This window comes from Astyanax mexicanus, chromosome 12 (assembly GCF_023375975.1).
Source record: "Astyanax mexicanus isolate ESR-SI-001 chromosome 12, AstMex3_surface, whole genome shotgun sequence".
NCBI lineage: Eukaryota > Metazoa > Chordata > Actinopteri > Characiformes > Acestrorhamphidae > Astyanax > Astyanax mexicanus.
The window spans coordinates 41,965,108-41,993,077 of record NC_064419.1 but is presented as its reverse complement, the minus strand read 5'-3'; the positions used below and the strand labels follow the sequence as shown (position 1 = coordinate 41,993,077).

The 27,970-nt window shown below is 36.1% G+C and overlaps 2 protein-coding genes across 3 annotated transcripts; one reads left to right on the top strand and one right to left on the bottom strand.

The window, feature by feature from the left end:
- Position 1: 1 nt before the first annotated feature.
- LOC111194601 (TRAF3-interacting JNK-activating modulator) lies at positions 2-18,692 on the bottom strand. Of its 2 annotated transcripts, XM_049485483.1 has the most exons (16): positions 18,543-18,692; positions 16,705-16,781; positions 15,757-15,860; positions 13,928-14,395; positions 12,188-12,299; positions 12,023-12,092; positions 11,884-11,911; positions 10,313-10,342; positions 9,093-9,188; positions 7,433-7,504; positions 6,084-6,224; positions 5,259-5,396; positions 3,823-3,958; positions 3,430-3,569; positions 1,979-2,104; positions 2-1,324 (listed from the first exon to the last, which is right to left on the bottom strand). In XM_049485483.1, the coding sequence occupies exons 4-16, from the start codon at positions 14,270-14,272 to the stop codon at positions 1,124-1,126; spliced, it is 1,635 nt and encodes a 544-aa protein (XP_049341440.1). In that variant the 5' UTR covers positions 14,273-14,395; positions 15,757-15,860; positions 16,705-16,781; positions 18,543-18,692; the 3' UTR covers positions 2-1,123. The 2 variants fall into 2 exon arrangements, with proteins under 2 accessions (XP_049341440.1, XP_022535064.2); XM_022679343.2 differs by lacking the exon at positions 18,543-18,692 and having other exon boundaries at positions 16,705-17,057.
- Positions 18,693-20,445: 1,753 nt separating this feature from the next.
- atp5pb (ATP synthase peripheral stalk-membrane subunit b) lies at positions 20,446-27,179 on the top strand. The gene is made up of 7 exons (XM_022679340.2): positions 20,446-20,588; positions 22,017-22,053; positions 23,725-23,870; positions 24,014-24,177; positions 24,624-24,749; positions 25,893-26,072; positions 26,983-27,179. Exons 1-7 carry the CDS (start codon positions 20,561-20,563, stop codon positions 27,058-27,060), a joined length of 759 nt encoding a protein of 252 aa, XP_022535061.1. The 5' UTR covers positions 20,446-20,560; the 3' UTR covers positions 27,061-27,179.
- Positions 27,180-27,970: the final 791 nt, after the last annotated feature.

Genomic DNA, 27,970 nt, shown 5'->3' with positions numbered 1-27,970 from the left:
ATTTTTTAAATGGGTTTATTTTCAAAATATGTCAAAATAGATGGAACAGGCACAATGGAAACCTAGATGTACAGAAAATATATATAATGTATATAAAAAGGTAAGCACAGAGTGTAAACCTTATTATTTGGAGGTATAACTTCTTTAGAAACTCACTGCATTAAAACATATGATATTTTGTATCCTTGTTTGTATACAAACATTTAAAGACAGAACTGATTTCAGCTGTTAGGCCCATAGGAGCTGGAGTGTGAGAGACTTGTTAATCTGATGTACAATGCTTGAGCTCTTCCAACAAATAAATATATGTCCATTCGTATCGACCATTCGTACCTGTAATTCCTAATTTTTTTAATTATTTGGTCATTTTTACATTAATAGTCTTATATTTCTCAATTCGTAACTTCACTAAAATAACATTTCAGAGTAAAGAAAATGACTGATTTCTCTTAAAAGGGATAAATGGATGAAATACCCTGATCACGCATAATATTATGACCACCTCCTTGTTTCCACACTCACTGTCACAGTTTTTAAACACTGTGTTTTAACCACTCACTGTCCACCAGCTGCTCCACCTTGTAGATAAAGTAAAGAGTAAAGTCAGAGACAGAAGCTCTGGATCTGTTGCTGCACAAGTTGAAGATCATCTGTGCGCTACACACAGAGCACTGCCCACAGGACTCTGATTTGTGGATTATTCTCAGATTAGCAGTGAATCTAAGGTGTTTAAAAACTCCAGCAGCACTGCTGCTGCATTTGATTCACTTATATCGTCAAAACAACACACACTAACACCTCATACACCACCGCCATGCTAATCAGTGCTAATCACTACAGTGCTGAGAATTACCTATTCACCATGGTGTCATGACAATTGAATAACAGGGTGAAAGGAGGATAATAAAGTATGTAGATATGCTATATGATCAGTGGAGCTGGTCATAATGTTATGCTTAATCTGTGTTTGGTTTTTCGTTGGAAGTGCTCTCATATTACTGATGGGCCTATATTGTAACAAATAAATGAAATTATTATTTATGGCAATAAATATGAGCCAAAACAGCTTTAAAAACACTAGTAGATGTAACAATGTCTCCATATCTTGGTATCCGGGTGTCCGTCAGATGGGTTTGAAGCAGACTGCATGCTGTGCAGACGCTACCTGCATTAGATAGTCCTCCACTCTTTCCTCCACGAATGAGTAAAAGTCACACAGCTGATCTCTGATTGGTGGATGGTAGATCCAGACAGCAGCCATTACAGCAACCATCATCATCAATAAGAAGAGAGTCAGACAGATAAAGGAGCCACAGCAGTGTCTCTGTGAGCGTGAGGAGAAATACATTATTATTGATTGAGCAACGTTCACACATGCTGCATCTGTCAGGATATTTAACTCATACCATAACCTCTCTTTCTCTCTTAGGAGAAAGGCGTGTCACAATGCTTATTGCTATCTTACACTCTACCAACAGTCTATTTTCATGCCTACTACCTGCGATGTTAAAATAGCGACAGAGCTTAGGAATATATCTTCGCTGATGGGCGTGATGGTCTAGAAGTGAGAAGAGTTCAGGTAAATTTCTGGTGTATTGCTATCTTGGCAAGAGAAAACACAGGTGCACCATTGACTATATACAGCTGAATACAGTCCAGACAAAAGTCAAAACATCAGACCTTTGAAGAAAGACTGTGCTTGGAAAACTAACTAGGAAACAAGCCCAGTGTGTAGTGTGAATGTGTCCATGTGGGAAAGTCATCATTCTCAGAACTGAATTCTGGAAACTGGTAAGTTAACACACAGAAACACCAGAAAGCTAAAAACAATAATTGTTTGTTTGTTTGCATTAAATCTAATTTATTTGTACTCCTACATTTCAATTTTATTTTATCTATATAAAGTTTAACATCATTTTCACTTGCAAGACATTGTCATAGTAATGAATATCTGTAGTCCAGTTAGAAGAGTACCTACCTTGGTCCTGCTTTTGCTCTTTTGAGTGGTTAGTGCGTTGAGTTCTTCTCGAAACTGGGTCAGACGACTCTGGTAACTATAACACTCCTGCTCCAGAGCCTCCAGCTCAGCCTTCAGATCCACACACTGTCACAGCAAGCAGGTTACAGAGACAACCAGGTTACAGGCCTGTCACTGAGTGCCATCTCCATAAGATAGGAAACTGACTCACAAAAACATAATGAGATCCAGAATATATTTCTCAGCTGCATAAGACAGCCTCACAATACCTGCCAAAGGTGTGGACATGTTTAGTCATGTATAGAGACGGCATGTCAGTGGATTGATGGTGTGGATAGTATTGGGCCGACATCAGCGGAAAATATTGTATTGGGTGTTAAATATATAAAAATTGTGTTGCAGAACCTTTAGGCTACAACCTAAACCAAACCACCATGCATGCATATCAGTTCATTTCTCAACTCTTTCTCAGCGTACTGTATTTTTCGGACTATGAGGTGCACTTAAAATATTTTAATTTTCCCAAAAATGGTCAGTGCCTTATATATAAATCTTATCTGTCAGGTTGTAAGGAGCAGTAAAGCCACTCTGCTAAAGAACAGCGATATACAGGAGTTTCACTTTAGTTCTCCAGCAGTATTAGCATTATCCGCGAAGCGCTGGCCATTTGGCCATTCAGAGGCGAGTATTATCGGCCTGTAGTCTGCTGCTAATGCTGGCTAGCATTGCTGGAGCAGCATTAGCATTACTCGCTAACCATGCTAGCCACCTAAGCTTACTGTAAATAAACGAAAGTGCATTACTCACCCAAATAAACAGTTTTCAAGAGAGAAATCTGTGTAGATTAATATCCAGTGCTGGTCTGACTTGTATGACTCATCTGAAAATGTTTTTTAAGAATTAAAGTTTTTGTTTACTTCACTTAGCTTAGCTTTACAGGTCTTTACGGCCTCCAGTGGCAAGACATGCTGAATTAGAAGGGAGACATGGCGACACCCCTGTTCCTAACAAGTGCTGCTTAAAATGCGTCTTATAATATAATAATAATCCAGTGGGCCTTGTGTATGAAAATGGACCAGAAAATAGATGTTTATTGATAGTGCGCCTTATAATCTGGTGCATATACAAGCACTAACACTGTTGTGTGCCTGTGCCTAGTCTAAGGCACTCAAAGTGAACGTTACAGTCTTAGTCTATCCGTTTCTGGAGCTTAGTTATGCTGAGCACTTGTTGACTATGCTTGACATAAAATTTAAGTATTTAAGCACAAGCCTTTAGATCAAAATTTCTTTTAGCCCAAAGATTGTGTTGTTTATTTGTTTAGTTAGGTGTGTCTAAACCTTTGACTTTGTAAGAGTGAACTGAAGAATATATAGTATTCTGTATATAATAAAGAGATTACAGTGACGTGTGTGTGCAAGTCTGTATAAAGAAATGCCTTCCATTTTTACCTCTTTCTCTTTCAAACTGAGTCGTAGTTCAGCCTGGCGAAGCTGCTCAGCTAAGCTGTTATCAGTTCTGAGAAGCTGGTCCAGCACACGTCCCTGCTTGTGCACTTCTGTGACGTTATTCCACGATCCATGACTGTGATCTGTGAGAAATAACCACAAACACAAAAGTATCAATTCTCAGATTCCACTGTTTGGAAACACTTCACTTCATACAGAGAATAGACGTCTGAAGAAGGACAAAAAAGCCGGTAATTTATAATTTTTTTTTTTTTACTGCAGATGAATTATTTATTCATTATGTCATTTTTAGAAATTGGAAAGACTTGAATTCACTGGGACAGAACAAATCCACTCAGAGTGAGTGTGCTCTGCAAATGCCAGTGTGAACTGTACCTGTAAGTTCCTCTAGCTGATCTCTAAGACTCTGGTTATCCTCCTCTAGGAGAGAGATATTGGAGTGTAGCGTCTCCTCATTCTGTTGCAGGACCTCACACTGCTCCTTCAGTGACTCTTCCTGCTGCCTGGAACGCTGTACAACACACATAACAACAATAATGTGTCCTTTTCTGAAAAAAGTGTGGCCACGCCTCATTAAGGAACGAGATCCTAAGGCATGGGAATAAGATAATTACGGCATAGAAACAAGACCCTAATGCGTGGAAACGAGATAATTAAGGTGTGGGAACAAGAGTCTTAGGCATGGCCATGACTTATTTAGGCATGGGAATGAGATAATTAAATCTAGCTGGAGAATAATTAAACTTGTTTTTCTGTAAATTAATGCTCATGAAGAAACTAAATATTACATCAAAGCTCCTTTAATCCAAGGGTAATCTTTGGTAAGAAAATGGAGGGTGAATTTTTTTTTTTTTATCGCTGAATAAAATATGTTGATATTTTAGAGTCTCTTGCAGTGAGACATTCTAATTCTAAGTAAAAGACTCTTAATTCTCATACTAAAAGCTGATTGGCTCAGTATGCAGACCCGTTTACCTTCCTTATGCAGTCATATTCTGCACAACCCCTGAGAGCTGCTAATTTGTTACCACACTCTAATTAGTCATGGCCACACCTTAATTATCTCGTTCCCATGCCTTAATTATCTTTTTCAAACGCCTTAGGATCTCATTTTTTTTACATGATGTCACCTTAGGGGCTCTGTAGTACAAAAGTCTAGAAATCAGATAAAAAAATCTTATAAACAGCTGGATTTCAGTCCAGTATTTGGATTTATCATCATGGATAAGTCGCAAGAAGAAAGCAATTTTAAAAGCAAGCCACAAGACACACCATCCCCACTGTGAAACATGCTGGTGGCAGCATCATGCTGTGGGGATGCTTTTCTTCTGCAGGGACAGGAAAGATGGTCAGAGTTGACGAAAAGATCTTTAGAGCTAAAACCTGGGCAATCCTGGATAAAAATCTGATGGAGGCTACAAATGACACGGTGTGACGCAACTTAACTTTCCAGCAGGACAATGACCCTGAACATATAGCTAGTGCTACAGTGGAATGGTTTAGATCAAAGCTTATTTATGTGTTAGAATGGCCAAATCCAAATCTTGGTGTTTATTACTGTCCTTGTATATACTTGTATAGCTTTATATAGCATTTATATAGCATATAACATCATGTATACCTCCATATTATTTGATTACACAAGTGCATGTAAATACATTGATTAGATTAATGTAAAAATCAATATTCTGCAGTTACCCGATATAAAGTGTATGCACATGTAATTAATCTCTAAACTGAGCTTGGTCCCAAAATTGCTTATAATAATTCCTCTCTCCTGTAACCAGTGACTGTTACTGCCTCTGTCTCACCTCCAGCTGGTTCTGTAGATGAAGAAGCTGGTCAGTACACTGGTCCTGACTGTTCCTCAGCAGGCTGGAGCTTTGCCTTAGCTCCTCACAAAGCTTCTGCCATCGCAGTGACTCTTCTTGAGCTGTCTGGAGCGCCTCCTGGTGGTCCAAAAAAGAATTATAAGATTACAATGAAAATCTGCAGACTACAAATCCCTTCTTTGTAAGCCTTATGGCACAGTATATGGACATAGTCTCAATTTTTTTGTCTTTTTGGTGACCTTAATATTGCCCATAAATCACGAACAGTGGCTTTATTTTAATTGTGTTTGATTTATTTAGGATTGTTAAAACACTTTATGTCCTAATACCAGTATCAGAATATTCTTAATAATTAAATATTAATTACTCTTTAAAAGTAATATTTAAGTACAATACTATGTTTACTATTATGTGTCCTTTATATCAGTGGCATAAAAGGGTCTCAAAATGACAATATTATTGTTTATTACTATTAGACTTGTAACAATATATTGTCTACATAATGTAACGTATGTTTTTTAAGTTCTAAGTTCTCAAGTGTACTATAAGTGACATTTATTTGCTAGGTGTCCACAGTCAAGTCTGAAGTATTTGTTAGCTCAAAATAGATTTTCTCTGACGATAAATGGAAATTTGTAGGCCAAATTTCCTTGACTTTTCCAAAACTTTCTGGGTATTTTTATTTTCCAAAACTTACCCACTCCTGGAAATTGCTATTTTCATATTCCATGACTTTTCCAGGTTTTTCATGACCGTACAAACACTGGTTCAATAAATGTGTTTAATTGTCAGCGTTGGACCCACCTGCAGGGACTGCGTCTGGCTCTGAGCCTCTGATTTTTCCTCTGTGGCTCTCTGAATGGCCTCCAAGGCCTTTCGCTCATACTCCTCCTTCTGCTTCTCCATTTGAAATATCACCTTTTTCACTCCATCCTGAGGGACCCTCTAAAAGAATTACCATAGAAATGAGTCAGGACAAAATAAAAACATATTAAAATGAGCTCTGTACAAAAGTTAGCTATGTTCATTTAAAGTGACAGTCTGTATGTTTTTGGGAATTTGGAGACCTCTCTGGTGAGAATGTGTAATTGCACAGAGCATGTAAAACAGACCTTTAAATCCAGAATATTGTAAGTAAATTACTGTGAGAAATTATGTGTTTTTGAGTACCTTGTTTTGTTCATTTAATTACGTTAATTAGTTACACCCAACAAACCTACCAGGCTGTCACATTATCACACTCCTGTTTCCTTTGCACTCAGCTCTTCCTGCGCTCTTCAGTCACCGGACTACACTACCCAGAACACACCAGACATGGACTACACTTGCTCACATGATCACATGACTCTGCACACGTGCTTCCAGGAAGTAATCACTATAATTAGCCTCACCTGTTTCCCCCTGTATATATACCTCTTCAGCTCTCACTCTCATTGCTGAGTGTTGTTTTGTTCGTGCTGCATTACAACACGGTTCCATTGCACTTGCACGTTTACATTGTTTGGTTATCTGTTTACGAATATTTTTCTGTGTACCTCGCCTCTGCTTTTTTGCCTGCTCTACATTGCTGTTTGCTTGTGTTTTTGATCCTGGACTGTAACTCATTTATGGTATGTCTTTCCCTCTTGGCTCCTGTTTATCGCTATTGACCCTGCTTGCTCTAACCACCCTTTGTATCGCCCCTTTTTTAATAAACTTGTTTTTACGCATCCGTTTGCTTGAGTCCTGCCTGATCATGACACAGGCCTCATGACATAATGACTAATCTGATTTTTTTTTACTACTGCTTTTAATCAGGGCTGGGAGATATGGTAAAAATACTGTATCACAATATTTAAAAAAATATGTATGACAATATATGTAATCACAGTCAAAATGCATTAGTAGTGACAAATCCTCAGTGACAAAACACTATTCATATGTTATCCCATACTAAATACTAGGATTGAGAATCACAAGGCATCTCACAGTACAATACTATCACTATATTGTCATATCGTATTATTACCCACCTCTACTTTCAGTTGAAAATATTTAGACTTTAGACTGCTGCTTTAAGTTATTAATAGTAGTTTTGATAGTATAAAAATGTGACTTGTACCTCTAAACACCACAGACTTCTAATAACTACAAGATGGATCTGAGCTTCTTACCTTCATGCAGAGCTGCAGCTGAGCCTCCAGAGCTTTGATCTTGCTCTTCAGCACATCTTCATCACAGCGAGTCTGTGGGAGGAAAAGGAAACGTGGTGTGACACAGGCACGGGTACAGCAGAAGCAGTTTCCTCTGAGAGACGGTGTGAATGCAGTCGAGCATGAGCATATTTCTTTATCTTAAAACGGCACAGTGGCATAAAATATTAAATTAATGAACAACCAGGGAATGTGTCTTAAAAACACTTTTAACACAGATCTTCTGCAAAAACTACTAATACAAATATGATTTTTTTTAATTGATTAAAAATGTCCTATATAAAATGTGTAATATACTGTGGTGATTACAGTTGTAATATATTATTCCAGCAATTCTAGTCTGATAAGAAACTCATACATACAGATAAAGTCACAAAAAACAGCAAAACTCAAAATGTGTCACGCCTTGGCCGCCAAAAGCTCACACTCCTTCCAGAGTGAATGAGTGTCTTTCTCGCTTTCTTTTTTTTCTGCCTAAAGAGCAAACAGCAGCCGGATACAAGCAACCACAGACCCGCCCCTTTAGCCCATTTATATTTATGACACAAACCAGGAAAGATGGCAACATGATGTAACTGTAACATCAGTATCTAGTGCAAAAGAAAAGCCATTAAATAAGGAGAAAATCTCCTTAAATAAACCATCCAAGTGGAATAAAAGTTTAGTTTTGACATATTTAGGTTTATCATCTCTTTAACACTCTTAGACGTTCAATTAAATACATTTTGAAACAGTGTTTAGGTAAAATAGTGTTCTTAAATTGCCATTAATATATATATATATATATATATATTTTTTTTTTTTGTTTGTTTGTTTATATGCACTCAGGTAGAGGATACACAATTCAACCAAGCGGTTGACTTGAACAGTTAGGGTAATTCTAGGTATAAACTAGAAAACTAGAATATTATAAATTTTATTGAGCTAATTAAAACATGTACACAAAAAAATGTTCATCCCTTCAATTTCATTTAAAATGTGAATCTACAGTTCTCCTTTACACTGTATCATCATTATAAGGACTGGACCAAAAGAAATATTCCAAAGACTTTCATTGTACAGTGATGATTCATCAATACTTTTATTCACAAACACAATGTTGTATGTAATAAGACTTTGATACTACAAGAATTTATTCAACACAAAACTAACTCAGTGGAGTGAACTTATTTTTGATAAGCTTGTTATGCTATACCATTATCTTCTTTACTGTTCCTTATAGATAATACAGTTATTAAACTTATCATTAGTCATGTCATATTACATGGATGTGTATTTGTAATAAACTCAAACTTTATTGTAAAAAGTAAATTATTAAAAAACCTTTCCTGTAATACAATAAATAAATAATAATATATACAAAAAAACGTAATACAACATTTATGGGGAAAGTATGAGTAATGTTACTGGAATGACCAAGCAATACAGTAAAGCCACAGTTTCAGTTTAAAATGAGATAAAAAAAAAATCTTTTTTTACTAAATATATATATATATAGGTCTTATGAGAACTATACGCTTAACTTTCAGTAAGGTTAGTTGGTTTAAGTTCAGTATTACTAGGTATGCACAAAAGAACAATGTGTGTAAGAAACCAGTGTGAAAGTGTTAGCTGAACGTACCTTCCACAGTAACTCAGTGGAGCGCAGTAATGTGGAGGCGCTTCTCTGTAGGGTGACTAACTTCTTTTTCAAAGCCTCCTCTCTGTACAAGGCCTCCTGCATGATGAGAGAAAAACAGTGTATCATTTAGGGCCCTTTTGTAACAATATATTGGCGAACTGTCACCTGCGCACTGTGCAGCATTTATTTTAGGGCGTGTCCACGTGCTTTTGCTATCATAACAACAAGTATGCCTTGTAAATCTCAAAACGCGCAAAAGCCATGTACTAATTTTTTTATAATTAATCATGGGTGTGTTTTGTGCGTAACATGCAATAAACCAATCAGCGTGTCACTTGCCTTTTTCTTTTAGAGCCAGGTAAGCTTTGAATTTGGTGGATTGCTATTTCAGGGGTGTAGAGCTTCTGCGCATCTCAGTAGAATGATATGACCTGCTTATACACACTTGTTCATTCTGTCTATGGTTGGTGTAAAAGTTTGCATAGCTCCCAATAGGAATGCGCTATGGGTTTGTGTGGACAATTCACTGCCAAGATAGCAATGAACATCTGATTTTTGGCATTTGTCATTGTTATTTTCAGTCAGTGGTGTACCTGTGTTTTGAGACCACCACGCCCATCAGCGTTGCTATTTAAACGCCAGAGACAGAAAGCGTGAAAATATACTGTTGGCAAGGTGTAAGATAGCAATAAGCATTTCATTGCATCTCACGCAGGGTGTAAGGAAGGGTCACTAACAAGAGGCACAATTAGTAGAATATGAGTATAAGACCTGTCATGACAACATTTTATTTTTGTGTGATACATTGTCGTCAATTTTAATTCATTTTTTACGCCACTAATATTGACATATATAATTGATACTGATAGTATAACAGCATAAAGATCAATTACCTTTTTATTAATTATATTTTCAAAGGATAATCTAATTGCAATTTAAACATTTGTTAGTATGTAACTTATTTTTAGTGCTAATATATTAGCCTCAAGTAACCTGTCTTCACCTGTCGCAGTTACACAGATTTTGATGTATTGGTCATTACAGGACCAGCTAAAATATCGTCACTAATTATATTGTAAAAAAATATAAAAATTTCTATTTCAGAAGTACACTTTTTTTTACACTTTTTCTCAGGATGTCATATAATGCTACAAACAGACCAAATGCAAAATGACAATAACGCATCTTAATCATTTGATATAAAGATGCTTTAAACTCACCTCCAAATATTCTGCCAACTGCTGAACATCCTGCAAGTGAGAACAAGTATAACTTATTAAAAAGAAAACTTACTCTATGTGGACAGTTATAACACAGATTAAGCAGCAGCAACGTACAGTATATACCAGGGGTATTTAATTAGAATTTAGTTTGGTCCAGTTACACAAAAGTTCGTCAGGCTAAGGTCCGGACCGTGGTCATTTTTAACTTGTGTTATGATTCAGAGCTATATCCTGTAAACTGAAGAAGCCTAGTAGTTCTATCAGTGTTTTATCAACAACTAAAAGACAAAGCAAATTACGAATACAGTATATTTCAACAATATATGGATTGTTTTATACAGGCCTGTCACAATAATTACATTATCGACTTATCATACAATAAATGGAAACGCCCTCAATAATTTAAATTATTGAGTCTAATAATGTGAATCTGTATGTCAACTTTGTTTCAAAATGCTATATTTATTCTGTTTGATATTATTTATATTATTTATATTAGATTTAGGCCTGCCTGTCATGATAATTACATGAATGACAAACCGTACAATATATGGAGAAATGTTTTCTGAACTTGACCAAAGTATCAGCTTTGTTCAAAATCAGTTGTTTTATTTTATTTAATATTATTACTCTTAGTATGTTTTATAAATGTAGTATTTTAATTTATTATTCTGGTGCGCACAACCTGAATTACCCTTTCTCATTTTATTCTCAGACTACTACTTCTCACTCTGTACTTTGCCTGTGTGTGACCTGTGCTCCCACATCTGCACAGATCTGATTGGCTGAGGAGAGCGTTTGGTGATCTTACACTACACGTGATAGGTCTGTAAGTTTACTGCACCGCAAAGCACGTATACCATAAAGACAAGAAAAGTTTAAGTTAAATCCTTCCCAGTAGTTTATCGGTTTGGGTCTGCATTGGACAATGTCTGGGTCCAGACCCGGACCACAGTCCGCTTATTAGTGACCGCTGGTTTATACATTTGTATTTAGCTATTACTTCTTAGTACACTCTAAGAAATATAAGTACAGATTTGTACTTAAAAGAGTACAAAGCTTGTCGCTGGGGCTGTACCTTATATTGAGGTACAAAAAAGTACCTTTCAGTGAAAGTCCTTTTTTGTACCCATGGTTTTTGTGGCAGGAAAGATCATAAAGATTATAAACATTATCATCAATTAAATATGGCTCAAAAACTTGATGATACAAAATTGTCTGGCTTTCAAATAAAAAAATGTGCAATTTAAATATATATTGTTCATTAGTACAGTGATGCAGAATACTGAATGTACCCTTTGGCTGGTTAAATGGTACAAATTTGTACTCATTGCTGTTAGAAATGACTTTGTACTTCAGAGGGAACAAATCTGACCCTGTAAAGACCAATATTGTACCTTTGACGGTACAATTATAAAGAGTGTACCTTCGAGTACAAAAAAGTACTCATATCGTACCTCTGTTTTTTAGAGTGTAGTAGTAGTAGTTTGATAATTATTTTGCTCATCAAATTCACTAATTCTGCACCCTGATCTGTCGGCACTGACAACATCACAGCTGATCCTTACCGCCTCTTTGACCGCGGCGATGCCCGACCTGTGAGAACAGAAGAAGTAGAGTCACTAAGCTGATAATGGAAACACTGACACACACAGAGCACTCTGAAGCTGATAGATATTCATAGCTCTGTGAGTAAGGGCTACTCACTCTGTCTGAGCACTAGCAGTGTGTAGTGTCCTCTGGATGTTTGTGAACTGAGTAATGTCTCTGAGAAGAACTGTACGAATTATAAAATACATTATGATTAGTAATAATGTAGAAAATACACTGTTATATATTTTATAACAATGACAGCTGCTTAGATTTGCTCACTTCTTTCTTTCTTGGCCTTTCCTCTCTGCCGGAGTGAATCAAGGACACCGGCAACGCCCTCCTGTTTCAGTCCTGGTCCATTCTCGTCATTCATAGTAGAGGTGTACATTGCCTTCATGGTGAGGGAGATTGCATACATACAATTGTAATTGCATTAACATAATTAACATATACATAACATCTTTAGTACTCAAAGTTGGCCTTTTTTAAGCATTTCATTGGAGATAATGAAGGTTAATGCAGTTAATATACACTGACATGCCAAAAGTAATGTGACAGAAACTAGTATCCTGTTCCATGACTTTTGTCACGTCCCATAGAAGCTACAGTATGCTGTACTGATCTGTGGGATATGTTTGTAGGGCTTTCTGCATTAAATGTGGATGTGATTTCTGCCATAGTCACCGTTACCGATCACTACCACCTACTAGGGGTGGGTGATATGGCCCTAAAATAATATCACGATATTTCGTGGTATTTTCGCGATAATGAAACTCTTGGCGATATGACAAAACACTGAATTAAAAACAATTATTTCAAGAATACACTACTACAACAAAATGAAAACTAAATTTTATTATTGCATATGATATGCTATGGCACACCCCTAACTGAGATATAAAAAATAATAATTTAATCAGATTTGTAACAGAAGTCAATGATCCAGAATGTCTCCATATATCCAGGAATAAAGTAAAATAAATGATACTGGACAGAAATAATCTGTCTCTAATAGATATATAATAAAAATGAAAATGAGAACTGTGTGAATTTTTCTTTTGCTAAAAAGAGCAAAACTGTAGCACCCTGATGTGATAATTAGTGATGTGATAATTAGTGATGGGTGATATAGCATGATATTTCAGGGTATAATTTCGTTCTCGATATTTAAAAATGTTGCCGATATTATTGCATATGATATGATATGGCGCAGCCCTACCACCCACTAGGGTTGACAGAGTATGATATTTTTGCAGAATGATAAACTTCTCAGAAAATATCATGGTTTTATGCAGTAAATATACAGTCCTACAATATACTATTCTTTCTGTTGTTCTTCTTCTTTTTTTTCTTCTTATTATTCTAATCCTTAAACATTTATAGCTTTGCTGTAATTACTGTTTATTACTGTAAGTTTATGTAAAATGTCACTTTTTGAAAAAAAAAAAAAGCTGCATGTAAGCTGAAGAACTAACTAATCACTATACATTTAGCATTACTCACGAGATAACACCTCACAACTTATGCAGGTGTCATTTTCAGGAAACACAATGATCAATATACCCCTGCTGTGCCATGACTTTCGGAATATCCTTCCTTTAAGCAGCTCCAATTATATTGCCTTTATAACTCAAGTGCAAAATTACAAAACCAAACTCTAAGTACTAAATATATTGTCAATGTCCAAAGAAAAGCATGCATTTTCAAAACAGTTACTTTACACTAGAAGGGAAAAAAGTATGAATTTATAAGTAGTTTCTATTAGTTCATTCATCATAACATTTTATACAGTGTGAAGGACAGCTGTTGTTTTAAACTAATATCATAACTAACATCTACTTAACATCAACAAAAATAGAAATACATGTTTCTCAAAGGACATAAATAGATATTTAGTATAGATAACAGTCTAAAGGTACATTTTGTTAGTATGAGAAGTATATGTAGCAGTATAATAACAGTACTATTAAAGTATTTAGGCTTATAATTCATTGATCAAAACAAAGTACTCTTAATCACCTGCTTAATGGAGTTGGTGCTTCGACGTGCAGTGAAGTGCCGGCTGAATGACGTGGTCGTTTGCGTCACATACTCTTCCTCCTGAACGAAATTGCGCCTTGTTCGTGCAGATAACAACGCAGCAAAGCCACAGTCAGCTGGTCGTCTTTTAGAAAACTCCTGCTGTCTTTTACGATGCAGTTCATTCTTAACCCATCTCGTATCCAGGTCTCGGGTTGGACTTCTGCATGTCGTCACATTGTTTCTGTCCCAATGAGTTCTGTGCTTCACAGCTCGCTCTTCCAGCTTTTGATCAAAGTCTATGGGCTGAAAGTGGTGGGATGGGCTGCCACCATGAGTGGCCATTGTTGTTGGTTGCAGTAATGGAGTCTGGAGCCTTGCTTGAAGCTTGTGATTTGAGGTGGGGGGTCGTAGTTAAAAGTAGTGATCCTACACAAACCGGATGCTTGTGAAGTGTACAGGTGTGGCCTATTGTTACAAAAAAAAAAAAAAACACACAGATAGATATTTAGCACTGATAGGTCTATATTTTATTGTATCATGATAAACTGTCTTATTATATAGACAATGTATTTTCTTAAGCATATCATGGGTATCATCAAGAACAATGACCAAACTGCACATGCAGTAATTAAAAAGACTGTATTATTTGTTATTTAATTGGATGGAGCACAGCAAAACTAAACAAAAATCACTGTGTTAACTGAACAGCAGTTTTTAATAACTACCCCTGCTGGTGCATTTTGTCTGCAAGCCAAAACATTGTAATAAAAACTCTGTTTTGTAAAAATGTCTTTAAAGATGCAGCATGTAGGATCATTCTTTCTGAGTGTGGACAGGGCAATATTATTATAAAAGGCATCAATGTGCTTTTAAGACTGTCCTTACAAAAGCCTAATATATTAATTCTGAAATCAGGGTGTCTGTTATGCACTAATGGACTAAAAAAAAGCATCACTATATCGCCAAAATTTTTAAATATCGTGAACAATATTATACCCCGAAATATCGTGCCATATCACCCACCCGTAATTATCACATCAAGGTATTACTTTTTTGCTTTTTTTACTAAAAGGAAAATTCACACTGTTCTCATTCCCAATTATATATCCACTGGAGACTATTTATATAGATTATCTCTTTACAGTATCATTTATTGTACTTTAATCCTGGATATATGGAGATATTTAGAGTGCATTATTAGTATCATGACGTTCTGAATCATTGACTACTGTTACAAATCTGATAAAATTACTGTATTTTTTAATATCTCAGTTAGGGGTGTATAAATAAATGTATATTTATTTTGTTGCAGTAGTATATATTATTAATAATATTAGTAGTAGTAGTAGCAGTAGTAGTAGTATTATATTATTTTTTTTAAATCCACAGTTTTGTCATATCGCCAAGAATATCATTATCACGAAAATACCATGAAATATCGTGATATAATTTTAGGGCCATATTGCCCACCCCTATACTAAAGTGCCCTTTATAGTGTACATGTACTAAAGGTAATGCTTCACTATTTTTCTTGTGGTGCTATAATCAAATGAATAGGGTAAACCTGCGGTGAAGAATATTGGTTGTTAAATTCTGTGAAACTGATACTAATAAATCCAAAGTTCCTGGTATTTGCTTATTTAGGAGTACAATATTTTATCCTCTTCAGTAACACAGATGCTGTGAAGCATCCTTGAGAATGGTCTTGCTTGATAACATCGTATTGTGAGATGCCCTGTGATTCCCACCCCTATGCAAGACTGTTGTAAAACACTTTAAAACCATAATTAACAGTTATGTCTGTATTAGGCAACAACTACACTTACTATCAGATTAGCAGAAGGTAGTCTGTGTCCTGCATCCAATCATTCACCTCTGTGGTCATTCTGGTACAAAAGAGAACAGCCGGTGGTTGCTGAATTTCATACAGCTGCAAACACAGAACAGAAACTTTCAAGCTTCAGTGAATATTACTGCTGTCAAAAGAAAAACGTGTATCTCCATTTTTAACCAGATTTAATATTTATCCATATTTTGAAACCTTTAGCTGATATGTACATTGTTTAAATAATTCTGGAATCCTCTAAAATGAGCTGGAATAAGCTCATATTTTACTGTATACAACATTCCCTCAAATAGAAATATTTTAAGCATTTTTGAGGTACATGTTTTTCATGTATTAAGTAAACTTCAATGTGTTCAGGCAATGGATGTAGTGAATGTAATAGTAACAAAAATTGTAAGCCTAATGAACTAAGCAATTGTTAATTCAATGCTAAATCTGGGCGATATTGTCAAAATATCATATTCTGATATTTAAAGACTTTCAGGATTTTCATGATACATAATATGTATTGCAATGTTTCGACACAAATGCAGAAAAAAAGGCATCAACAGTGGCACATTCTTAAAAAATTGTTTTTTTTACACTCTCTGTAACTCTCTCTTTTTATACACTGATGATATCCTCGATATGCATTTCAAAGCAAATATCGTCATACTGCCCACCTCTATGCAGTGCCACTCCTCACACCATTCATTTACAACATGTCCAGTTCAATTTAGGATATGTCCCACTTAAATATACTGTTCAAGTACAATATTTCTAATTTCACAAAATGCATCAAGTGCACAGGCAACAAATGAAGCAGATATCCTGCACCTGCCCACAGTCAACCGTTAGAACTAAAAATTTACACATGCACAAAAGACTGAAACAAACTGATCAGTTCCTGTAAGAAACCCAAAACATTACAACTTGTACCCAAAAATACCTGTTTTATAGGAATCCTGGAAGGGAACCAATCAGACTGCCTCCAAAAAGAGAAAAGAGTCTGTGAAAACACTGCAGCTAAAAAATAAAGCAAAAGCAGGAAAAAGCAGAGATGACAAACAATGAGTTCAAAGCAACGTACAGCGATCTACTTCTTCAGCCCTGCTAGTTTTACAGGAAGTAAGGGGAACCACACAGCTTGCATGAGCTGCTCTATCTCTGCAGCCACCCGTATTGAAACTGGTGCTGCAGACGCATGGGCCTTTAGATTAGAAATGGCTGGTGCTGTCATACAGCGCTGACTGGCTGCTCAGCTGAACTGGAGCTGCTGGCCAGGGAGAGAGGGGTGGCACATCAGGGCGGCCGGGAGTGATCTTAACGTAAGAGATCCTTGTGTAAAGAAATGGTTCATTTTTAGTGCCACGGCTGTAGCTGTTATGTGAAGAGAGTTTAGGTGGCGGGAACTGTGGGCAGGATGTGGAGGCGGGAACTTAAAATAGAGGAACTATTTGATCAATCAAATAGGATGATTTTAGGGACTTTACTGTTTTAAACTGACAATATCCTACATTTTATTACAAAAACAATTGTTATACATTTTTATTGTATTTTAAGTAAACAGGCTGTTTTTGTTTAAAACCACTAACGTTAATCTGTATGTAAAGAAACTCTGTTCTGATTGGCTGGTCTTGTTAAAAAATAGTTTGTGCTGAAACACTCCTTATATCTTCAACATGGGTGGGCTCTGGGTGTAGCTAAAAATCTATAGACCTAGTTATATGTAAATGTTTTGGTTGTTGTCACTGGATGCACTGTTTGTATTTTTTTATGATATTCTTTATTTATTCTTTATTTTAAATGTTATATTTAACATTTTTGAAATTGTGGCATTTAGCAGTTTTGTGTTGAATTAATTGGTTGCTGTTAATGTCACAATTTATCGATCATTTCTAGTTCAACATTTCTGGTGCATTATCGTGTCCAAATTGATTTGTATTTTTTTCCTAATGCGATAGTGGACAGTAACAGATCTTATTATGAGATCTTTATAAATCTCTTTTGTTTAACACATGACAAAATGTTGTGAAGCCTGACTTTGACAGATTCCTGTTCTTTATATAATTATCTGCTAATCCTAAAGGTTCACACATTTACATTTGCATGGCCCTATGACTTCTGCTTCACTTTAAACCAGTAATATTGCTTATGAACTCTGAATATTTTAGGATTTAAGGGCATTACTAAAAGGGTCCTGGTGTAAAAAGAAATTGCAATTTTGTTTTATAATTCTAAAATATGCACTCTTTATATATTTTTAAGTTTAATTTATTTTATATACAACATTGAGTTCAGTGTGTTCTCTTTTGCTGCTGCCATGACACACTTCCACAAACATAAAACAGGATTTCCACTCAAACCATCCTATTAACTCTATTTTCACTTTCAAAATTATCTGCTAATCTTAAAGGTTCACATAATTACTACTCACAAATATGTAATATTGGAGTATTTTCCTCAATAAATAAATGGTCAAGTCTATTTTTGTATTATTTGTTATAAACTAGGTCATATCTACAGTTTAAGCACCATGTCAAACATTTAAGCAATGCTGTAGTTATCTAGTAAGCTATGAGTTAGCTTAGCTAGCTAGTTTAGCTAACTAATTTTATTAACACAATTAGATTTAAGCAAATGTTCTTCTACTTTTTTCTCAGTTTTTGGGGCTCTCAGTGTTATATAGCTAGCTATGTATAAAAAGCTAACACTAAGTTAGCTAGTTAGATAGCTAATATAACTAAAACCAACAAATTTAGGCAAGTTTTGTTCTCTTTTTCCCACCTTTTTCTTAGTGTTGAGGGAAAGCTCCAAAGCTTCTAAGGAATGTGGATACTTTACAGTTAAATATGTATACATAATAAATAATAAAGTAAAGTAAAATATAAAGCTAAAGCTAACAGTAGCAGAGCTAATATCTGGTTAAACTGAATACAGGGTTGCCAGGTCCAACAAAAATAGTCTAAAACATGGCCTTCAAAAGCTTAAACCAGCCGAAAATTTTCTGTATGTCTGTCTCACCTTTAAAACAAATAGCAAAACAACTGTAAGTCTATGACTTATTATTTTGTTTATAAGGGATTTATTATCAGTATTGCTATTTATCTTAAAGTCATTAATAAAATTGTAACATTAGTGTTTTATATCTTGCATTCCAGGCAAAAACATTTAATAGTAACATAATTAGCAACAAACTGACTTTAGCCCTATCCAGATGGGATTAGTTTCTCAGGGGGTCCTGGAGTAATATTTTCTTTTAATATTCTCTCCTTTGTGATTTTATTTCCGTCCGGAACGACCATGTCTGTGTTTTTCTCAGACTTCTCTCCTCTTTAATATTTTTTTCATCGCCTTGTGATTTCACATTAAATTGTGATTTTTTTTTGTTATTTTGAGGCCCCAGTAACTTTTAAAAGTAGTAAAAAAAACCTAACCTAAATCCCCCTAACTACCCCTGAATTTTCACCCGCAAATGGATTTTCAATCAAGCCAAATTTGGAGGAAAACCGCGAACCTGGCAACTCTGACTGAATAATAAAACAAGACAGGACTGGCTGCAGAGCCGCAGACCCGCGTATATACGCCAGCAGTTTCAGGCCAGTGGCATTCTGCGCATGCGTTGAAACTTTTCTTAGCGATTGTTATACTGGTGAACACTTTCATAGTTTTAGTAGGTATTTTGATGGTTTAGTAAAAAAAAATCTTTCTTTGAACGCAGTGTAAAAATGACACATACTGGGCTTATGTGTCGATTGTCGATTGCCTAATCACTCAGTTACCCTTGAATTTAACCACTTACACATGTACATACCAGAATTAACAATTTACCTCAAATATGCAATTCGTATGATGTAACTTATATAATATTATAACTTTGGTGCATTGTTTTATATTTATTATGTTGTCAATGTCAACAGAATTATGACATTCTCTCCCTTTTTGTACTGCTTGTCTATGTATTTTTCTATTTATTACAAATTTATGGACACATATTATTTTGTTCTGAGCTGTGACTTACAATATCCCAAATGTGCGATTAATAAAGGGCTGATTTATTTTACCACATGTGCAGCAATAAAATTAAATTAAACAGAGCATAATGTTAAACACTGGGCTAAAACAAACACATATAGACATGTACATGGTAAATATTGCACACAAGATTGTATCACCTAATGGATTATACGTAGGTACCCCAAAATTGGACATGAACATGCCTAGGAACTTAACACAAAATATAACTCATCTGCCTAATTCAACCTCAAATTTGAGCTCTGGCTTTAATAATACATAGGATTTATGTGTGCACTCACACATGTGCAAGAATAAAACAACATAGACTAAAACTGAGCATAATTATATAATATAACTTTATTAAGACAATAAAATAGTAATAATATGAACAACAACTAAAACAAACAAAAAAAACCTTTACTTACATTTACTAACAACAGTAATCAACAGAAATCAACATATGCAGCACAAAATAAACATTTAAAGTAAAATAAATGATAATTGTGCCACATGAAACATGCATTGCAATCGCAGCAGAATCACGTTGTCCTACTGCGCATGCGCTGCCTCTGGCCTGAATCTGATGGTCACGGGGAACTGGCGCCATCTTTCGGCTCAGCGACGAGAATACATTAAAATCGCCCGGGTGGGAAATCTCGCGATATGACGGGCGAGATTCCCTCATCCTTGCTGACTGCAGAAGGGCACAGCGAGGCCGGGAGCTGCAGCGGAGTCCGCTCTGATTACAGACAGTTCGGCCTGAGTTTAGCCCTTTTCCTCCCGCAGACATGCTGTCCAGGCTCGTGTTGACTTCAGGTGGGGGCGAATTTGTTCACAGAGGGACGGGGAGCTGGGTTATGTACGGGGTTGTGTGTGTTTTTGGGAGCGGGAGTTTGGGGTTAGTGTGGAGCTGAAGGGTAAAGTAGGGCAGGCCTGAGCGTTAGCGGCTGCTGTTAGCTGTTAGCTTAGCTATACATATACAGTAATCACGGCAACTAAACACTGCAGGGTCTGTTCATGAGTCTAATTAATATCACTTGCTGTTAATATATAGCCCTGTTAATTAAGCTGATGATCAGTAGCAGTTTCTTTGAATGTTTTAGCCACGGAATCATTACGCTAGCTAAGCTAAAGCTAGCTAAAGCTTGTAGCTGGTGTTCTGTCAAGTTTGCCAACTTGTCAAAGAGTGCTACCCTAGTAACGTTAGTAGTTACTTTTTAAAAAGGTAATACAACAAAAAAACCCTCCATATTCGACACCATATTAGAAAATACTCCCAGCAGAAGCTTAGGTATGACATGTGGAAAGGCTAAATCTCAGTATCGTGTAAAGTAAAAAAAATTATACCTAATTTTAACCCGTTTTTTATACTTAATTTTTATTTTCCATTGCTTTTTAACTGCTATTAACAGTTTGTTGAATCACTCAAGTAGGTTGTTTAGTGCTCGCAATAAAAACTTAAGGAATTATCTTAAAAAAAAACAAGAAAATATGTCGAATGGCGCATGCGCAGTGCCTTTAGGAAGCACATATCGATGGATAGCATAACTCGACAGAACACCCCGGCCAGGCTAAACGTCCTTCCATGAGTGAATACTGTAGTTAGCTAGGTTACATGGGGTTAGCTAAGCTAAGCTAACCTAACCTAGCTAATAACTACGTTTTTAATGCTTTATTGAACAGTGTGCAGAAGGCATTGTCAAATAGAACAAGAGTAAAATAAGGAATATTATTGGTAAGCTAGGTTAGGTTACTGAGTGTGAATGAAATAAGTTAAGCAGTGTAGCTATACACTTTTCAAGGTCCTTTTGATTTTGTGTGCGTTGCTAAGTTAAATGTAACAGCTAACTCACAATAAAACATGTTCTTATGTTCTTAGTGGATAGACCAAGAAGAGCATATTTTCTGATTAAGGTTAAAGTCACGGATTTACTTTCCCGTTTGTGACTCTTAAATAATAGCAGTGTTAAACTTATTTAAACAAATAATAAACTATAATTTTCTGAAAACAATGAAATAAATAATTTAAATGTAGAACATTAGCTGGGAATGAATTTTAGCTATCTACCTTTTTAATGCTTTATTGGTCAGTGTGTAATGTATACAGCTGCAGAAGGCATTGTCAAATAGAATGAAAGGACTATTAAATCTTAATATTAAAAGAGTATAAGGAGTGTTTTCAATGAAAAATAGAGTACATTGTGAGTCTGATCCTTAGCTTACAGCACTGTTTTCTTTTTGCAGGTTCTGCCCTGAAAAACAGTGGATCCTTTGGAGCCTGGTATGTGACGCTTAAGGTTTTTATGGTCTTAGTGGTGGTCATTAGAGGTGTGCCAAAAAATCGATTCACATAAGAATCTTGATTCTCATTTACTACGATTCAGAATCGATTTAAAATGTCCCAAAATCGATTCTGAGGGGCGGGTTTTAGACTGATTTTGGGCTGGGTATTTTTGTTGGACCTGGCAACCCTGGGGATAGCGCTTGTCCTTTCAAACGGAGATCTTCCAGACACACACAGAGCGTAGGTGTTTGAGAATCACCGGTAAGATGGCAGAACAAGCACTATATTACATTAGATTAACGTGTAGTTTCAATGTTTTATGGCAGAATGCTTCATAACAAGCATAAAAAAGATCGCTAGTAGTTAGTTTCAGTAACTGTTAGCTAGCTAACTAGCTAACTTTCCAGTTCCACCTTAAATAACGCTACAGGTGGCAGCGGGCTGCAGCATTTAAGGCGGAACGGAAAAATACAATAAGCTAATCAGAGCTAATTTCAGCTCCTCATCACAGAGGAATTAAGGAATGGACCATATGAATTAATTTCTCCACCTCCTGCCCCCTTTCTGAAGAAATACAACGACCTTAAATTAACTAGTTAATCAGCAGCTGCTCCTGAACTTTAGCGCTCCACTGCTATCATCACATCAGCCCAGCAGCGTCACCTACACACCACCGCTAGTAGCCTGGTAATAAAGCAGTGTTATTTATTATTTATTTATTGTTCATTAACGTCATTGTGATATCCCAGTGATTCCTGTCACTGAGGACCCACATTCCTGCACATTTTATTGTTTTTGTAACACATTACCTGCTCCAGGACCAGTGTATATTATGGAGGGTTTTTTTTCAATAAGATTCATAAGCCAGAAGCAGAAATTTTTATAATTCAAATCGTTTTGAATCAAAAATCGATTTTGAATCGAATCGTGGCCCCCAAAATCGGAATCGAATCGAATCGTGAGATAGTAAACGATTCCCACCCCTAGTGGTCATGCAAAGTTTTCTTATCACATCTTGTGTTGTTCATATTAGTACATCTTAGAAGAAGAACAGATTTATGTGCAACATTGATTTTTTTGTTATTATTGTTTTTTTATTTTATTTCCTAATCATTTATAAGCAGTGTTGACTGGAAGTGGATGTTTTTTTTTCTCCTGCTTTGCTTTGAGGAAGTTTTTCCTTGCCACTGTCAGATTTGGCATGCCCACTCACAGGGATTATGCTTTTTTTAATGTTTTATTTATTACTGCATTCCTGTAGAGCTCCCCTGTGACAGTCAGTTGCTATACAAATAAATATATTTGTTTAAAAATGTTAAATAAGACTTTTGTTTAGCTTTGCTTTTTAGAAAAACGGTCACTTCATTGCCCCCCACAGTTTGAAAACCTCTGGTCTGGAACAAAGGTCAACAACTCTGCTTCTGAAGGGGTACCATCCTGCAGATTACACCTCAATTCCAAGTCTGACACACCCTGTCAAATGTTAAAGCATTTCTGGAAGCATTAATTAGATGGAGCTTTGATTAATTAATGTTTGGAGTTCAAGTCTGCTTCAAGGGCAGCTCTACAGAAGCAGGGTTCGACCCCTGGACATAGAACTGTTTTTTTGAGCCTGAAGTAAATGTATTTGATCATTCATTCATTTCTTGTACACGGTCTCCTTTTCAGTGTGGTCCAGGCCTCTCGCTCCATCCACTCATCCCCCCAGAGCAAAGCCCCCTTGCCCCCTCTGCCAGAGAAGGGAGGAAAGATTCGTCATGGAATCTTCCCTGAAGAACTCTTCTCACTGCTGTACCCCAAAACCGGTGTCACAGGTGGGTTATTTATTAGTATTCGTCCGTCATAATGCATAAAATTAAAAACTGCTTATTTTCGAAACAATTCAATTTTGGTGTGTTGCTGCTAAGGTTCGGCTAATGATTGATTTATTTTTATTTTTTTATGCTTTATTTGTCAGGACCCTACATGTTGGGCACTGGTTTGCTGCTCTACATGCTCTCCAAGGAGATCTATGTCATCAACCATGAGACTTTTGCTGCATTATCCATCAGTTCAGTAATCATTTATGGTATCAAGAAGTTTGGGCCAGGCGTGGCAGCTTATGCTGACAAACTGAACGAGGTAGGTTTTGCTGAGTGATGTTCTTTTATACATGTAATATTTGGACACAAAACTGAGACTGCTGCAGTAACATTAATTTGTTTGTGTTGAAATTCACTTTCATGGTTGGATAACTGTGCTTTATTGTTTATGGATTATTGTTGTGTTACTTTGTAGAAATATTTATTTTATATTAAGGAATACTCTGTGTGGGTAGGTTGGCAGCAGGAAATCATAAATTATTATAATAAATACAGGCATACTGGACAAAAAGTGTATATATATTGATAGACTTTCTCAAATCAATTTCTTATTGAAGCAAAAAAAAAAAAAGATAAAACAGCATAGTCTCAATACTTTTGGAATGCGGAGATTTACACTGTACCTCTTTATACATATAATTTCATATCTTATTCATATTTAAAAGTTTAAATACGTCAGCATGTTGTGTATTACTCTGCCTGCAGGAAAAAGTGGCGAAGGCCCAGGAAGTGAAAGATGTGGCCGTAGCCAGGTTGGCTCAAGCTATTGAAGATGAGAAGAAGGAGCAGTGGAGGGTAGAGGGGAGACACATGCTCTTCGACACTAAGAGGGTGAGAAAGTGGAGGGGTTAAATGAGTCTGTTTCTCGAATATTCGTTTTTAATAGTAAAATAGTAAAGCATCAGGGTTTCTGTGAGTAAGAAAATTCCTATAAAAAATGTTTATAAAAAGATGCAGATCTTTCAGACCTCCAGTAAGAGTTCAGAAATCAATGTGTCAATTGGTGGAATAACCTTGATTTGTTAATCCGTTTTCATGCATTTTGGCATGTTCACCTCCACCAGTCTTAAACACTGCTTTTGATTAACTTTATGCCACTCTTGGAGCACAAATTATAGCATTTGAAAATCTACATATAGTACTTTTAGAGGCTGTTTGTGTTAAACATGCCGGTGTTCCCAAGCCTCTCAATATCCATCTGTTAAAGTAAAGGGGTGTTTTCTTGTGAGTGCAGATGAGGACTGGCTAATATGCTTAGCACCATTAGAGCAAGGTCGAATAGTGGGTGCAGATGGATGAGACCTTCGATTTCTGAGGTTCAAAGTGTGAGAATTTAGGACTTTTTGATCCACAGTGTCACTAGTGTACGGGCAGAAACCTCGTAGAAGGTGTTAAATACAGCCCACAGTGGACAATCCAGTGAGTTTGTAATGATGGTGACTGGCTATGTCTGGTTTGAATTGTCCATATGAACAGACAATGCACTCTGGCAGAACACACATCCACATTTAATGCATCCCCCTACACACGCACACACACACACACACACATCCTGCAGGTCAGTGCAGCGTTCTTTAGCTACAGGTGGGTGCATGGAAAAGTTTTAGACTCAATACTAGTTCTTATTCCAAGACTTTTGGCATGGTGTGTGCTCATTGTATATATTACACTAAGCCTTGAATCTCCTTTTTTTTGCTGTTTTTCAGTTTTTGACAATATGGTTCTGTCAGTTTATCTTGTATGTTTTGTAAGATCTCTTTAAATTGTTAAATGCGCTAATGAATTGCTTTAGAATGCTTTAAATTAAACCTTTTTATATTTGGACCTCCATTGGAAGCTCCTTCTACTGTAAAGCTTCCAACACAAACTCAGAATCAAACATTTATAGCATTTGTTGTGTATTAATGTCTTTATATTTTAATTAAGAATGTTTTCCACCTCCTGTCTCACACCCGCACTCTGCCTCTCCTACAGAACAATGTGACTATGTTGCTAGAGACCAACTACAGGGAACGGCTGCACATGGTCACCAGCGAGGTGAAGAGGAGGCTGGACTACCAGGTGGAGCTTCAGAACCTGCACCGACGCATGGAGCAGGAGCACATGGTCAACTGGGTGGAGCAGAATGTCGTCAAGAGCATCACACCACAGCAGGTATAAAACTGTTTCCCTCTGTGTTTTCTAGTACAGTGATTCACTGGTTTCCATCATTCTGATGTTGCTAGGTGACCTTAGATTTGTGGTTTTCGCAGAATTACTAGGGATTGAAATATATTAAATGTCCAATTTTTTTTGTTTTTATTTATTTATTTTACCATTATGTTTGTCTTCAACACTATTTGTAAGCCCACACTTCAGTTATTCAGTCATAACTACAGTTAACTAAATATGGCTGGATAACTAAGTTTGCTGGTGCGCCACCCTGTGGTTAATCACTTCTAGAGCATTAGTTATGCAAGAGTTTTCCGAAAGTCTCACTGTAGCAGCAGCAACACTTCTCTGTATGTATTTTGTTTTTTGAGTCTGTTCAATAGATTCAACAATTTCTCTTCAGTCTTTTTTTATAGCAGTCAAGAAAAAAAATACTAAGGCATTGCAGTACAATGACTAGATATTGAAGGACATATAAAAATACACAAAATTAAATAATATATTTAAAAAAATATAGTTAATGTTAATATTTAATTCCAAAGATAAAACAAAAGTTCAATAAGACAATCATATGCACTATTATCTATTCCATTTGCTACTATCATCCATTGCATTGCTAATAGCAGGTTGGAATTTAACCAGACTTAATAAAACTTATATCTATTTGGTGTTTGACACTTGGGGGAATTAATTGGGGAAGCACTAGCATTAAAAGCCTCACCACTAGGTGGGAACATCGCCTCATTTCTTTATATTATGACAGCACTGTACTGAACTCTGAGCTTTAAAGTCTTTAGACCTTGAAATTGGAAAACCTTGAGCAAGAGCAAATTACTGAAATAAAGGTTGTCCTGATAGTCACCTCGAATGGCATTAAATCCTTTCTGTTTTGTGTTGTTTCCTTTTTGTTTAGGAGAAGGAGAGCATTGCCAAGTGCATTTCTGATTTAAAGGTGCTGGCTAAAGCCACTCAGGCCAGAGCAGCTGTTTAAGGGTTCCATTGGAGGTGATGACTGCTTTTCATCATCAATAAACTTATTTCCTCGTAAAGTTGGTCTGACTGTGTTGACAAGTGTACATACACCTATTAAATAAACTATTTGGTTACTCACCTAATGGCTTGTGTGTTTTTATTATAGAGTAATATGACACAACACTTGAATATTAATTAATATTCAGTTCTTTTTTAATTTGTTAAAAAAATGAGACAGTCTCAAACTTTCAGTAGAGACAAAAAACATGATGAACTTAGTCTTTTTCGTAAGCACCAGTAATTTACCAAAACTTGTATAAAATAATGTACCAAAAAAAACACTAAAATGCAGAATATTTATTATATGCATATAAACTGCCAAATATATTCATACAAACATACTCTTCAAGCTTTATACAAATATCAAGACTGCAAAGCCTCCAAATAGAGCTTAGTTGGGAGCCCAAAAAAAAAAAAAGACCCGGCCCATCCTCTGTTATGTCCAAGCCCGTCCCAGCCCGCCCTATAAACTCATAATGAGCCCAATTTTAAGGTCCACATTTTAAGTAGTAGAGTACTAACACAAATTAACTGCAATTCCAAATAGTAAGAAGCACTAATCAGTTCAGAATTATGTTAATAAGCAGTACAGCACAGAAGCAGTACAGCACAGGTCTGTTAAAAAAAACTTTATTAAAAATGGAACTCCAGAGTGGAGGAGTGTGTGTGCAGGTCAGGGATTTTATCTTTCTTTATGATCAGTGTATGAATACATTTTTATATAAAATAAAAAAATAACATTTAACATGTAGGTCCGACCCAACAGGGCCTGAAGAAAGTGGTGGGAAATCGGATCTTGGGCAGAGAATCTAAACTGTGCCCTGAAAAGGACATGCTGTATCTTTCTTTGAAACAGTGGGTTTATATAT

What these genes read in the sequence shown, in the direction of transcription:
- atp5pb (XM_022679340.2), top strand. Translation starts at nt 20,561, where the DNA reads ATGCTGTCCAGGCTCGTGTTGACTTCAG. An exon ending in AGTGGATCCTTTGGAGCCTG is followed by an intron (nt 22,054 to 23,724) that starts GTATGTGACGCT and finishes TCTCCTTTTCAG; the next exon opens with TGTGGTCCAGGCCTCTCGCT. An exon ending in CCCCAAAACCGGTGTCACAG is followed by an intron (nt 23,871 to 24,013) that starts GTGGGTTATTTA and finishes TTTATTTGTCAG; the next exon opens with GACCCTACATGTTGGGCACT.
- LOC111194601 (XM_049485483.1), bottom strand. Translation starts at nt 14,272, where the DNA reads ATGGCCACTCATGGTGGCAGCCCATCCCACCACTTTCAGCCCATAGAC. An exon ending in AAAGGCCAAGAAAGAAAGAA is followed by an intron (nt 12,093 to 12,187) that starts GTGAGCAAATCT and finishes TAATTCGTACAG; the next exon opens with TTCTTCTCAGAGACATTACT. An exon ending in AGAGCAAAAGCAGGACCAAG is followed by an intron (nt 1,325 to 1,978) that starts GTAGGTACTCTT and finishes TCACGCTCACAG; the next exon opens with AGACACTGCTGTGGCTCCTT.